This window comes from Spermophilus citellus, assembly GCF_964194105.1.
Source record: "Spermophilus citellus genome assembly, chromosome: 4".
Lineage (NCBI taxonomy): Eukaryota > Metazoa > Chordata > Mammalia > Rodentia > Sciuridae > Spermophilus > Spermophilus citellus.
In genome coordinates, this window is record NC_138185.1 from 55,137,955 (window position 1) to 55,152,239 (window position 14,285).

The window sequence follows — 14,285 nt, forward strand, 5'->3', positions numbered from 1 at the left end:
GGCCTCCCTCCCCTGATGGCCACCCCATGTCTCTGATATTGACCCTCAGGAGTCACTGTCTCTACTGTGTAGCCCTTGAAAGCTTTTCCATATGACACCACCTATAATGAAGGGGTGGCCCTTTTAGATAGATGTCTGCATTGAAAGGAACCTGCCAGTGTGTTCTCTAGGGACTACTCCCCCCTTCCTCTGATCTCCATACTCTCCTCACCCACAGGTGTCCCTCCACGCTTCCCTTCTGCATGCCAGAGACATGACCAGAGGCTCCCAAGCCTCTGAGCCACTGCCTGTGGTTCCACACTGCACCCCCAGGCTCCAGGCTATACCTGCAGACCCTTCCCAACACCTTCACTCAGCTGCCCAGTGTCGACCTAGCTTGATCTGTCAAAGAAGCTCCCACCCTCACCCACAGCCAGCTCCTTTCCTGTGTTCTCCCTCTCAGCCAAGGCACCACCACTACCCTCAGGCCCAACGGAGCCTAAGCTTGACTCATTCCTCATCCTCTTCCCTGGCCCACATCCCCCAAGCCCTGTCGCCTCCGTCCTGTGGTAACCTTCCTTCAGTGCCTGTTTCCCCACTACCTCAAAGAAAGTCACCATCTTGCCTGGAGGCACACAATTAGTAGATGCACCCAAGAACTCTGTTCTTCCTACCCTACCCATAGGACCCTCAAGGGACCCGACATCCCCCAGCCCAGCGGTTGCTTCCTCGCTCTATCCTGATGTTCTGTAGACAAGCTCCCTCTGAGCACTGAGCACCACCTCTTTGTTTGGCCAACTTCACTTTGACCTCCAGGACCCAACTTAAGCTCCGTTTCCTCTGCAGCACTTATCAGATGGTAAAAAATCATCCCCTTGTGTGTCCCCCCTCTTCTAAAGGCAGCACTTAACTGGGGTTTGTGAAGGTGGGGACACTAACTTAGAGGCCCCGTGGTCAGCACTCACTGTGAGGTACACACTATGTGCCAGGGGATCAAACATGCTTAGATTGAGTGAATTAACTCTCCCAGTGACTATTCTGTGACCTGCCCTGCAACCTTCTGGGGCTGTTGACTTTATTTTTTTTATGCTATGATATCTCATGTGAGGCCCATTTGATGCTGTGCCTAGAATTTACCAGTCTCTGTAACAGATACCCAGAGAATCACATATAGGCATCTTGCTTCCTTACTTTGATTAATTGAGTGAACATAAGAACATTCCTGGCACAGATATTGGCACCAGTTAGGTGTGAAGCCGGAGCCAGATCCTTCCTTTTCACCCACTTTGGGGATGGATAAAGTCCACACAGATCCCACAGACAGACCACTTGTGAGCTCAGATTATGTTGAAGTATAACATCTCACACTCTGTTAAGGTTTAATACTGTTATGTTGAAAATAAGTGACTAACAGTATCCTCTTTTTAGTTGTCTAGACATTTGAGAGTCACTATGTATTCAACATAAAAGAACTGTGTCATGAGAACGTGACCCCTGGGCTGGGATTGTGGGTCAGCACTTGCCTCGAAAGTATGAGGCACTGGGTTCAATCCTCAGCACCACATAAAATAAATAAATAAAATAAAGGTATTTTGTCCATCTATAACTAAACATATATATATATATATTTTTTTTTTTTAAAGAAGGTAACCCCTGTCAATATTTCTTGGTAACAGCCAAGTCACATCTCAGGAGCCCTCTCAAGGCCTTTATGTAGTTTAAATCACAGCCAAATCAAGAGTGAATAAAAAGTAAGTTTTGAATAGAAGCTGCAATTTCTCATTACCCTGATTGTGATGGGTCTGTGGTAGGTAGCCTAATGGTCCCAAAGATGTCCACATCCTAATCCCTAGGACCTATTAAAATGTTAGGTTATATGGCAAAGGGGAATTATGTTTGAAGATGGAATTAATGTTGAATTGTAACTTCCAAAAGAGAGATGTTAAAGTCTAGCCCCCAGGATCTCATAATGTCATCTTAGTTGAAAATAAGGTCATTAGAGATGGACTTCATAAAGAAGAGCTCATGCTAGATAGAGTCGGGCCCTTAATCCAATGTGATTGGTGTCCTTGTAAGAAGATGGCCACGAAGGACACAGACACCCAGGAGCAACACCATGTGAACATGAAGACACACACCCATGTTTCTGCAAACCAAGAAATGCTAAGGATCATGGGCCCTTAACAAGACCTAAGGCAATAGATACAGAATAGATTCTCCATCAGAAAGATCCAATCCTGGTGACAGACAGATTTGGACTTCTGGCCTCTAGAACTATGAAGAATATATTTTTCTAGGTTTAAGCCACCCAGTTTGTGATACCTTTTCTGGTAGCCTTAGCAAATGAATACAGGTGGCCAATCAACTGGCCTCCAAGGAGATTATTCTGGATTATCTAAGTGGATTCAGTGTAATGACAGGGGTCCTTGAAAGCAGAAGAGGAAGGTAGAAGAGAAGGTTGGAGTCATGAAGAAAGACTCAACCTGTCACTGTTGAAAGTAAGTTCGAGGAAGGAGACCCAAGCCAAGAAATGAAGGCCATGTGTAAAAGTTAGAAAAGGCAGGAGGAAAGAGGTTCCTTCCTGGAGTCTCTAGAAGGAGCTAACATTTGCCCCAAAACCTTGATTTTATTTTTTAAATTTTTTATTTGTTCTTTTTAGATACACATGACAGTACAGAGTATTTTGACATATCATCCATACATGGAGTATAGATTATTCTAATTAGGATCCCATTCTTGTGGTTGTACATGATGTGGAGTTTCAGTGGTTGTGTATGCATGTATGAACATAGGAAAATTATGTCCAATTTGTTCTACCGCCTTTTCTATTCACATCCCTCCTCCCTTCCCGTCATTTCCCTTTATCTAATCCAATGAGCTTCTGTTCCTCCCTCCACCCCCTTATTGTGTGTTAGCATCTTCATATCAGAGAGAACATTTGGCCTTTGTTTTTTTGGGATTGCTTATTTCACTTAGCATGATGGTCTCCAGTTCCATCCATTTACCAGCAAATGTCATAATTTCATTCTTCTTTATGGCTGAGTAATATTTCTTTGTGTGTGTGTGTGTGTGTGTGTGTGTGTGTAAAACATTTTCATTATCCATTCATCTGTTGAAGGGCACCTGTGTTGGTTACATAGCTTTGCTATTATGAATTGAACTCCTATAAACATTAATGTGGCTGCATCACCATGGTATGCTGCTTTTAAGTCCTTTAGGTATATGCTGAGGAATGAGATAACTGGGTCAAATGGTGGTTCCATTCCAAGTTTTCTGAGGAATCTCCCTACTGCTTTCCAAAATGGTTGTATCAATTTGCAATCCCACTAGCAATGTATGAATATATCTTTCCCCCCCGATCCTCACCAATATTTATTGTTACTTGTAATCTTGATAATTGCCATTCTGACTAGAGTGAGATAAATCTCAGTGTAGTTTTAATTTGCATTTCTTTAACTGCTAGAGATGTTGAACATTTTTATATATATTTGTTGGTCATTTGTATTTTTTTTTCTTCTGAGAAATGCCTGTTTAGTTCCTTTGCCCATTTATTGTTTGGGGTTTTTGGGTTTGGGTTTTAGTTTTTTTGGTGTTTTTTTTTTTTTTAGTTTTTTTTAGTTCTTTGTATATCCTGGAGATTAATTCTCTGAGGTGCAGATGGCAAAGATCTTCTCCCATTCTGTAGGCTCTCTCTTTATGTTCTTGATCATTTCCTTTGTTGTGAAGAAGCTTTTCGGTTTGATACCATCCCATTTATTGATTCTTGATTTTACAAGTCTTGCTGAGGAAGTCAATTCCTAAGTCAACATGATGGATAGTTGCTCCTACATTTTCTTCCAGTAAGTTCAGGATCTCTAATCTAATGCCTATGTCCTTGATCCACTTGGAGTTTAATGTTGTGCAGGGTGAGAGATGGGGGTTCACTTTCATTCTATTACATATGGATTTCTGGTTTTCCCAGCACCATTTGTTGAAGAGGCTATCTTTTCTCCAATGTATGCTTATGTCACTTTTGTGTGTGTATTGGTTTGCCTCTGTGTCTTCTGTTCTCTTCCGTTGGTCTTATGTCTGTTTTGGTGCCAATACCATGCTGGTTATATTACTATAGCTCTGTAGTATCATTTGAGGTCTAGTATTGTGATGCTTCCTACTTCACTTTTTTAAGGATTGCTTTGGCTATTCTGGATCTCTTATTTGTCCAGGTGAATTTCATGATTGCTTTTTCTATTTCTATGAAGAATATTATTGGAATTTTAATAGAAATTGCATTAAATCTATTTAGCTCTTTTGGTCGTATGGCCATTTTGACAATATTAATTCTGCCTATCCAAGAACATGGGAGATCTTTCCATCTTCTAAGGTCTTCTTCAATTTCTTTCTTTAGTGTTCTATAGTTTTCATTGTAGAGGTCTTTCACCTCTTTTGTTAGATTTATTCCCTTTTTTTTTTTTTTGAGGCTATTGTGAATGGGATAGTTTTCCTAATTTCTCTTTCAGCTGATTCATCATTGGTATATAGGAACACAACTGATATGTGGATATTAATTTTATATCCTGCTTCTTTGCTGAATTCATTTTTGAGCTCTAGAATCTTTCTGAATACCTTGATTTTAAACCAGCAAGATCTGAGACTTCTGATCTCTAGAATTTTTATCTCCATGTAAGATAATAAATCAATTTTGTTTTGAGCCATTAAGTTTGTGGCAATTTTTTTATGCAGGGAAAAATAGAGAAGATAGTGTCTCAAAGGTCACTGAGCTATCCAATATATCTCATTAGCATATTATAACTCAGAATACAGGCTCAGAATCCCTGCTCCAAAAATCTGAAATCCAAAATGCTATGCAGAATCCAAAACTTTTTGTGAATCAATATGATGCCACAAGTGGAAACTTTTATACCTGATCTCATGTGATGGGTATAAGTCAAAACCAGGTATACTCAAAATATTGAATAAAATTACCTTCAGGCTGTGTGAATGAGGAGTATGGGAAACAAATGAATTTTATGTTTTGACTTGGATCCAATATCTAAGATGTCTCGTGATTTATATGCAAATATTCCAAAATCCCAAACAATCAGGAATCTGAACTACTTCTGGTTCTAACAGTCTGGATAGGGACACTCACCCTGTTAGGCACAGGAACCGAGTCACTTGGACAGAAAGGGAGGAGATTCCATTCTAACCCCTTCAGAGTGATGGGAAAGACAGCCCAAATTAGAGAACTGTTAACTATGCCTTCCTAAAGAATTACAGTTTCATGGCTCTTAAGAAGAAATCAAACTTGAAATCAAACTTGCTAACTCAAACTTGTCTTTCTTTTCTCTCTCCAAACTAAAATGTTGCATCCATTAAACAGAAAACACTCCTCACCCCACCCAGCCCCTGGCACCCACCATTCTTTCTACTTTTTCTCTCTCCAGGTTCCTTGAATGGGTGGAATCATGTGGTATTTGTCTTTTGGTCACATCATATTTGTGTGGGTGGAATCGTGTCATTTGGCTTATTTCCCTTAGCATACCATCTTCAAAGTCTGCCCGTGCTGTAGCCGGCATCAACATTCCCTTCCTTCCTTCCACTTTCCCCTTGGACTCTCTTTCCCCTCAGATGTGATTATCCAAGTCACTGATGGGGCAGAAGGTATAGGAGGTATCCAAGGGAGGGCTGCTAAGCCTCGCCCAGCAATTCCTCCATCACCCTGTGTGTCCCAGATGGGACCTGCCCGTGACAGGGAATCACTGCCCACATTCACTACAGCACAGGCCCTGGCCATGTGCCCAGCCATGGAAGTGCATCCTGTGACCAGTGGTGTGCACTCCCAGGGCAGGTGACATTCCCATGGGTAGGACATAAAGGTCATACTTCTAAGGCTTATCCTAGAAAGCACAGTACATGCAAATGACAGGAGCAAATTCAAAGCTTCTTTTACACTTAGAGTCAACACAATAATCCCCAAGTCTCGCCTTGAAGCCTGATGTTTATATTCTCAAAATTCAACACAAACGTGTAAGACAAAAGTGATCTGACTGGGGAGGTGGGGGGTGGTGGTTATGAGATGCAAAAGTAAGTAGGCAGGGTGGGGATAGAGGTAACAGGGGTAACCTGGCTGCTTAGAAACAGAAATAGGGCAAAGGTGGGTGGCATTGATAAAGATGGCATCTCCATTTAAAGAGGTCACCTCCTCTCCTGGTGCTATCAGACCAAACCTGGGCCATTCTGTTCATTTTAAAACAGCAGCAACTGATTAGAAAATTACAATTAGGATGGAGAAATCAAGAATCCATCTTAATCTGAAAACCAGAACAAGGAGAAAGGTGTAGGAGTCACTTCAATTCTTTTTGTGTTGACATGAGAGACTTGCCTGCTGCCCTGGGAGTTCAGCATCGCCTACCTGGGAGATAATGGCAGCAATCCTCACTAAAGGTCTGGGGCTGATGTGTGCCACATGCAGTTTATGGCAGTATGTCACTTGCGCTCACCACCACACCCCTCAGTAGGCTGTTGTCTCTGTCCCTCCCACTTACTGGTGGGTCCGAGGAACTTCAAGAGCCGGAACTGGAGAGGAAGGGCCAGTTGGCACCACCCAGTGCCCACCCAAAGGCTCTGGGAGATGCTCAGCTGTTTCTAAGGGGTACAGTGGCACAGTGTGATGGCATGGCATGATCAGGTTTTGTTTCTGGTGGAACCAGGGCTACTTTTTCTGATGAAGAGGAATGGAATGAATACCTGTCCATCTCGCCATCTGTGGTTCCAGGCACTCTTGCCAAGTGCTGAGCTCCCAGGAGCTAGAAGTATTTGAGGAAGGACTAGAGAGTGGGCAAAGCTTAACAGCTCATCAGAGGACCAAGAAGGAGAGACATTCCCAAACTGGTCAGTTTTTCAACACCCTGAAGCTGACAGAGGTATAGACCCCAGATCATTGAAGCATTGAGCAGATAAATTAAGTTTTAGAAGAATGCTTTAAAGTGCTGACCTCAGTAGTCCCCTTCCCTATGGCCTACCAGCTGCCATCCTCAAGATGGCATCCTCAAAGACCCACTTTGGAGGTTCCACAGTCCCTAAGGCAGTGAGAACCTTGTTCTGGTGGATTCATGCAGGGAGACTGAAAAGACCTTTGTCAAAGATTGTATCAGTTAGCAAGTACTGCAGTAACAAACATTCCCAATATCTCAGTGTCTTAGAATAGTGTCATGTTGTCATGGCAGAGGGCAAGAAACAGAATCAGAGCCAAACTTAATGACTACATTCAAAGCAGGAGCTTTGTCGCCAGTACTTGCCCACTTACACCCCATTGAATAAAACATGTTCCATGATCCTTCTGAAAGGCTCTCCATGGTGTGGGGGGAGATAGCCTCTCTCCCCTATTACACACCCCCTGTTTTAGTCAGCTTCTCACTGCTATGACAGAAAGACCTGACCAGAACAATTGAGAAGCAGGAAAGGTTTATTCAAGGGCTCACGGTTTCAGAGGTCTTAGGCCAGAGAAGGCCAGCTCCATTCTTGGAGCTCAAGGTGAGGCAGAACATCTCTCAGGGGATTAATTCACTGATTGGGTTAAGACTCTCACAACCCAAGCATTTCTCCTCTGAACCTTCTTGCACTGTCTCTCGTGAGCTTTCGGGGGACACCTCACATCCAAACCATAACACTCCCTGTCTTTTCTCCCCTGCTCAGGTGGGTGGCAGGCCCATGGAGCCCCTGCTCAGCCACCTGTGAGAAGGGCATCCAGCATCGGGAGGTGACCTGTGTGTACCAGCTACAGAATGGCACACATGTCACCACACGGCCCCTCTACTGCCCAAGCCCCCGACCAACACCAGTGCAGAGCTGCGAAGGCCAGGACTGCCTGTCCATCTGGGAGGCATCAGAGTGGTCACAGGTGAGTGGCTGCACTTGTGGCTGGGACTGAAACCACCACAAGAGCCCCCAGCCCTTGTCCACAGGATGTAGTGTGGTACTTTTCTCTTCGTGGTGTTTGTGATACATCTCCATGTGTCATGGTCTTTATCTGCTCCAGAGGAGCTCAAAGCTGTGTTCTGGCCCATATATTCTTAAATTCCATTTGAGATAACAACATGGCTTAAAGAAAACATGGATAACATGTTTGTGATGATGCACATGGCATCACAGTGAAAGTACTATTCGTTTCATTTCTTATGACAATTCCCACCTAAAGATAAATAAATAGACACACACACACACACACACACACACACACACCCCAGTTGACCTTTTAATTTTCCTTTGGGCGTGTTTGAGCTCTAGTGTGGTCAAGTTGGGAAGCTGTTTTAAAGACTTTCCTTTCATGCCACAGCAGTTTTGTAGATTGTGAGAGTTAGATGCTGGGAGGGACAGCTTTTAGTATGCAAGTTGGAGTTACAAATCTCACGCCATAAAACATTTTGGAAAGAGGTCAATTAAGCCTTAAGTTTTCACTTTGAAAGTTGGTCCTGGAAATTCCATTTTATCTTTAAGGGTGTCATCTTCCAAAGCTTTGCATTGACTTTGCCTTAATGCTTTTGATTGTTTGGCTGTAAAACAAACAAAAAATAGCTAAATAAAGGGCAACCTTCCCTCAGGTCTTCCACCAAAAGTGGTCTATGAAATTCAAAGAGGCTAGATCCAAGACAGTCTTCAGTGTGGAAAATATTTTTAAAGTTCCTTTGATTGCCAAACAGTCGGAATTTATTTTGAATAAAAAAGTATTCAGCCCATTTTTAATGAAGGAGAAGTCTACCGTTGGCTGCTCTAAAACTGAGTTTAATCTTCAGACCAGTCTTGAAATATACTCATTTAAAGACCTTTGCCCTTAACCCCTACTTTATAATATTTTAGGACAAAGAGCTTAATTTTTTTCTTTATATATACTTAGGTTTGTAAAGTTAACATCAAGAAAAATTTTCTTTGTTGGCCCTATTGGGGATTATATTCTATCACTGAGCTACATTCCCAACCCTTTTCAGAATTCTGAGATAGGATCTTGCTAAGTTGCCCAGGTTGGCCTCAAACTTGCAATCCTCCTGCCTCAGCCTCTCAAGCAGCTAGGATTATAGGTGTGAGCCACCATGCCTGGCTGGAATTTTTTTTTTCATATTTGCTGCCAGGATGGAGACAGGCACACAGCCACAATTCCTTTCCCCAACCCCAGATGAGCCTTAGGGATTTGACCACCCAGCTCCTAATTCAAGCAAGATTTATGCTTTAATCTGATTGATAAGATTAAAATAAATCTTCCATTCAGACTCTTATGTGGGGAAAAAGGCCTCTTTACCAAAAGAACCAAGCCTGGAGTTATCAGTTATTAAAGCACTGAAGACCACCATATCTGGGAAAGGTGAGACAACTAGAGCAAGGCTTAAAGGAATTTCTTTATGATCATCTCTACATTAATGCCCCATCCTAATCCTGCACTAGTATCTGTACCAATCCATCTCATTCTGGCCCAGCCCCATGCAAGCAAAATGCTGCTTTCTTAACATGTGACGTGGAATCACATCCTTCCTCCACAAGTTCCTTATGAAGCTGGTATTTCTGCCCCTTCACTGTGGGCTGAAGCCCCTCCAGCCCTGGCCAGAAGCTGGCTTTCATTTCTTGTGGGAGAGTTTTTATTGACATGATGGCTCTTATTCAACCAGCTTCATTGATCACCCTTACTAAATACTCCCTCCCCCAGCTCCTTCCCATCTTCATTTGGAGAATCAGATTTGCAGAAGGATGCCAAAGGTAATAAATGGATTCCTCCTATCCTCAGTTTCTAGGCTCAATCCTCAATGGGAAGCAGAAAGAGAGGCTGAGCTTCCCCTCCTAGGTCCCTTTAGAGGTGACATCTGCCCACGGCACTGTCCTTCCACCAGGCCAGAGGCCCCCAGGGAGTGGGGTATTAGTCAGACTAAGGGGCCAAAGCCAGGTTTGCTAGAGAAATTATTTGGACACTCAGTGCTTGAAATTCAAGGTAAAGGGGCAAGAAACACAGAACAGAGTAAGAAGCTGCAGGAATGGTGAGTGGCCTATTAGTTGCCAAGAAGCAAGTCATGTAGACTCTGAGGTCAGGGAAGTCCATGTGTCAAATGGTGCAGACAGAGTTGCTGAAATAATCAGAAAACATTGTCACACAGAGAAGCAGGGGCTAGTCCTTCATTGCAGTGGCCCAGGGCTCCCTGAGGCAGCCCTCCTGGCCCAGGTGGTCCTGTGTGCGAAACCTGCAACCGGACTGGCTCCTTGCACCAGAGGTCCCTTTAAACCAGTGCTTCTCCCCAACACCAATCCAAGTGTGTGTGTTCTGCCAGCTCCCCCAGGTGACAGCCCAGCCAGTTCTGAAGCTGGTTCTCAAAACCCATGGCAGCTTCAGAGAGAGAGAGAGAGAGAGAGCGAGAGAGAGCGAGCGAGCAAGAGAGAGAGAGAGCGAGTGCTATATTAAATTCATAACAAAAAGGTAGGTAATATTGTAGAATAAATACTAATAACAGAAATATCAAGAATAATGATTGCTCTTCATGTACTTTTATTTTAGCAGACGCAATGGAACTTTTTAAAAGTTGTCGCTTAAGAAAGTTGCTGCAGTAGCCTTGGCAAACTGAACAAGTATGAAGTTTCTTTAGCAGAATCCAGCCTGTAGCCCACCATCTCCCTCAGTTAGGTGTCTGCATTCATGGTGGGGACAGGGCTTTTCAGGGAGACTACGCACTGGTCCACATACAGAAAATTGGAGGGATAGCTCCCTGGCCTACAGACTACGTCCCCTCTGCTTGCCGACCACTCATCGCACTTGGCAGTTATGTCTCCCCAAGGTGCCAGGTCAACTCTGCTGGGACTTCTTCCACTTTATTTGTGGAGAGCCATAAGTGCTATTGCCAGCCAGTGCACCACCCTGCCCCACAGAGGAGCATGCCAGGAGCAGGCTGCAGGCTCATCCCAGAGCTGCCCACCCTCCACACCCTGACATCTTGTCCTCACCCCTTTCTGCTGGAGGAAATGGGGGCAGTCTTGAACTGAAGGCTTGCATATCACCCATCACCCTCAGGCCCTCCCACACTGTCTCCCAAGAAGTAAGCGAGCTACTTCCAGGAACACTCTTATGTTACCACGTTTGGTGTCCTCACTTAAATATCCATTAGAACTGTCAGCAAGGGACACCTGTTTACAAAAAAGTCACCTATGGCTTTTCTTGTCTGTCTCCTACTTCTCTTTCCTGCATCAGGGTCTTTGCCATGTGTAGCAGGAGCTGGTGGCCTTGGACCTCATGCTGCCAGGGCCTCACCTTGCTCCTGCTGGCTTGTCTCCTGCTCGTCCTCTGAGCCTGCGCACATTTGCCCTCTGAACTCACACAATGCCTTGGTCTTTTGGAGCTGATGACTGGCCACTAAATTCCATTCCCCTCATTTGACCTTCTGGGCACCCCAAGTTCTTGCAATTTCTGATTCCTGTGCGTCTCCCCCATCACCAGCCACCCAGCTGGGGTCCCAACCGGGACTAGGTGCCTAAGACTGAAGACCCTGTACTTTTTGAGGATAGAAACAGCATCTTCATCTTTGTGTCCCCACTCCAGGTCTGGCACAGAGTAGGGACTTCATAGATGTTGATGGACTTAAACTGAATTGGTCTGGATTAAATGTTTACATGGTATCTTGCAGTGCTCTGCCAACTGTGGTAAAGGGATGCGGAAGCGAACTGTGACGTGCACCAACTCACAAGGGAAATGCGATGCATCCACAAGGCCGAAAGCCGAGGAGGCGTGTGAGGACTACTCAGGCTGCTATGAGTGGAAGACGGGGGACTGGTCTAAGGTGAGGACGGCGCTCTGACATTCCCCTCCTGCTGCAACAGTCCAGGGGGCTCCAGTCAGGAGCTCAGTGTCCCATTGGGCCCAGTTCTACAGGGGTTCCAATCTAACCATGCAGATTCCCAACTCTGCACCTGCCAGTGGCCCTGCGTGCATCCTGCCTGCTGCTCCTGCAGGTGGATCAGCTCTCTATGCTGGCTGGGAGCACCCACTGCTTTGTGAACCTTTGGAAGGAAAATGAATACAGCAAAATGTGGGTGCTCTGTCACCAGCCTGGCCGCCCTTTTCAGCATTCTGGCTGTGCCCCAGCATCCTGCTACGGGCCTGGCCTCACAGCCTTCTGTCACAAGAGCCTTATAAATGTGTGGGAGGCTGGGTCGAAGCAGACACATAGGGGATACTTGGGCAAATGTCACTTCCATTCATTTCCAGGACCTTTGGTCCACATCCAGGGGACAAGGAGGGTTCAACAGAGATTGAATGTTTTTCTGAGTGAAAAAGTCTTTGGTGTTTAACCCTTCATTTATTCATTCCCCTGGTATCTTTGAATGACTCCCATTTACTGGAGACTGATGTCAGCGTAAGAACCTTCCAGTAGGTTTCCTTTTCACAGCAACCATACGATGTCTAAGGCGAGCTCAGAATCTATTTATTCTTTTTAAATATTTCCTTGTGGTCTTAGCAACTGAAAAATATCTACTTGCTTCCCCGGGTCCCTCTTCATTCAAAGGTTGCTGACTGGTGACTGAAGAAGCTGTTGGTGTTTGTTTGGCGTGTGTAATATTGTAACCATTTTGGTACAAAATGTAAAATTTCAGTATGAAAATCTGGCAACAGGGCCCCCGGTCAGTTCTGCTTTGTAGAAGGGAGAATGGTTTGTTCATTGTGAAGCAAAACTTGTCAGAATCCAATCCCTTGTAGAAATGCCACCACCTCCCTGCCCAACACAAGTCAGAAAACAAAGCCCTCCAAACACTTCAAGTGCAAAAAAATAAAGTCAAATATCTTAGGTCCCAGTTTACCTGCTGTGCTAAAATGTCACCTCTAGATAACTGAATTTGGAGACCCAAAATACCTGCTTCTTATTTATTCCCTGTTCAAAAGACCTGACCCAGCAATAGAATCAAGGCCAACAGTCTAGCTTCCCCAAAACAAACACAGATGTCACACAGTGACATGGATGTAGATAGTGCTCATTAGGAAGCTTCCAGAATGAATCTTACGCTGGAGGAAAAACTTGACTCCAAGGCTTTCACAAAAGATACATGTGCTCTGGGCCATGAGAACCAGAGTCATGGGATAGAGACATTGAGATCTGGCATGTAACTCTGTTCCACTTGAACTTCATAACCTCTCTGGCCCTCAGTATCTTTATCTCCAAAATGGAATTCATGAAGCCTGGTTCTGCCTGTTTCTCAGAGGTATTCAGAAGTTCCAGGGTGCTGGGATAAGTGACTAAGCCCTTTCATAACTAAGCTCATTTCCCTACCTCGAATCTCACCCAGTGTTCACACTGCTGCGGGCACAGTTCCCAGAACTAACCTGTTTTGATCTGACTCCAGTTTGTCTTGATTCCTTTTATAGAATGATCCTGAGAAATGTTCTCTATCCGAGCACATCTGGACCCAGCTTGAATCAAAGGGGCAAATGAAAAGTGGTCAATTCCTAGCCTGGGCCACAAATGCCCATCCTGGGTTGGGGTATTTGGCATTTGTTTCCTCTGTGCCTCATGCTACCATTCCTTTCCAGCCAGGGTTGTCACTCCTGTTGTACAGAAGAGGAAATAGAGGCTCAGAGTGGCTAAGCCACTTGCCCGCACTCCTCTGGCAGAGCCCCTATTCCTGGATCCCTACTCAGTGCTCAAAACACATGTTAGAAACAGAACAAGAAGGGCTCTGGGAGTCCCAGGGTTGGTACCTCTGAGCCTCGGGGAGCCCTGCAGATGGTTGTCGACCAGCCAGTGTCTGAGCTTCTCCAGCTGAACCCCTCTGGTTTTGAGGACTAGGGAGACACTTGTCTTCTTAAGTACTTTGAACATCCTGGTGTAAGCAGCAGCCAGACACCAGAGGGTGAATGGAAATAGCACATGCAAAGCACAGCACAGTCTGCTGGGAGCTCATGCTCTGCAGGGCTCCCTCCCCAGTTGTGCTCTGCGTTAAGAACAAGGAGGAGCCATAGGATGTCAAGACCTCCCCCACATCTTGGCCACTTAGATGGGGCTGTCATCCGATGGGCTGGCCGTGTGCTGAGCACGGTGTGTGCGTGGAAGCCAGCTGTTCCATCCCAGCCGGCTGCAGGTCTGGCCAGAGCAGCAGCTCAGCTTAGAGTGGTGTTGTTGAGCAGCCACCCAGCGCCAGCGCTCAGGGAGGGAAACTTGGTTCTGCTGTGCAGAAGAGAACTGCAGGGGATGCGCGGCTGGAAGTCTGTGTGTGTGGTATGCAGGGAGCCAGCTGGCAGGGGTGGGGGCATAGAAGCCCACCAAGAGACCCCCCACCCCAACTGTCCACCCCACCCCCCTCCCTTCTGC

General features: G+C 45.2%; 1 protein-coding gene across 2 annotated transcripts in view; it reads left to right on the forward strand.

Moving 5' to 3' along the window:
- ADAMTS17 (ADAM metallopeptidase with thrombospondin type 1 motif 17) overlaps positions 1-14,285 on the forward strand; it is a 366,835-nt gene that overhangs the window by 338,425 nt on the left and 14,125 nt on the right. For both annotated transcript variants that reach the window (XM_081292254.1, XM_081292253.1), the window contains 2 exons: positions 7,654-7,858; positions 11,610-11,762. In XM_081292254.1, coding sequence (XP_081148380.1) covers positions 7,654-7,858; positions 11,610-11,762 — 358 coding nt within the window. The remainder of the gene's footprint in view (positions 1-7,653; positions 7,859-11,609; positions 11,763-14,285) is intronic.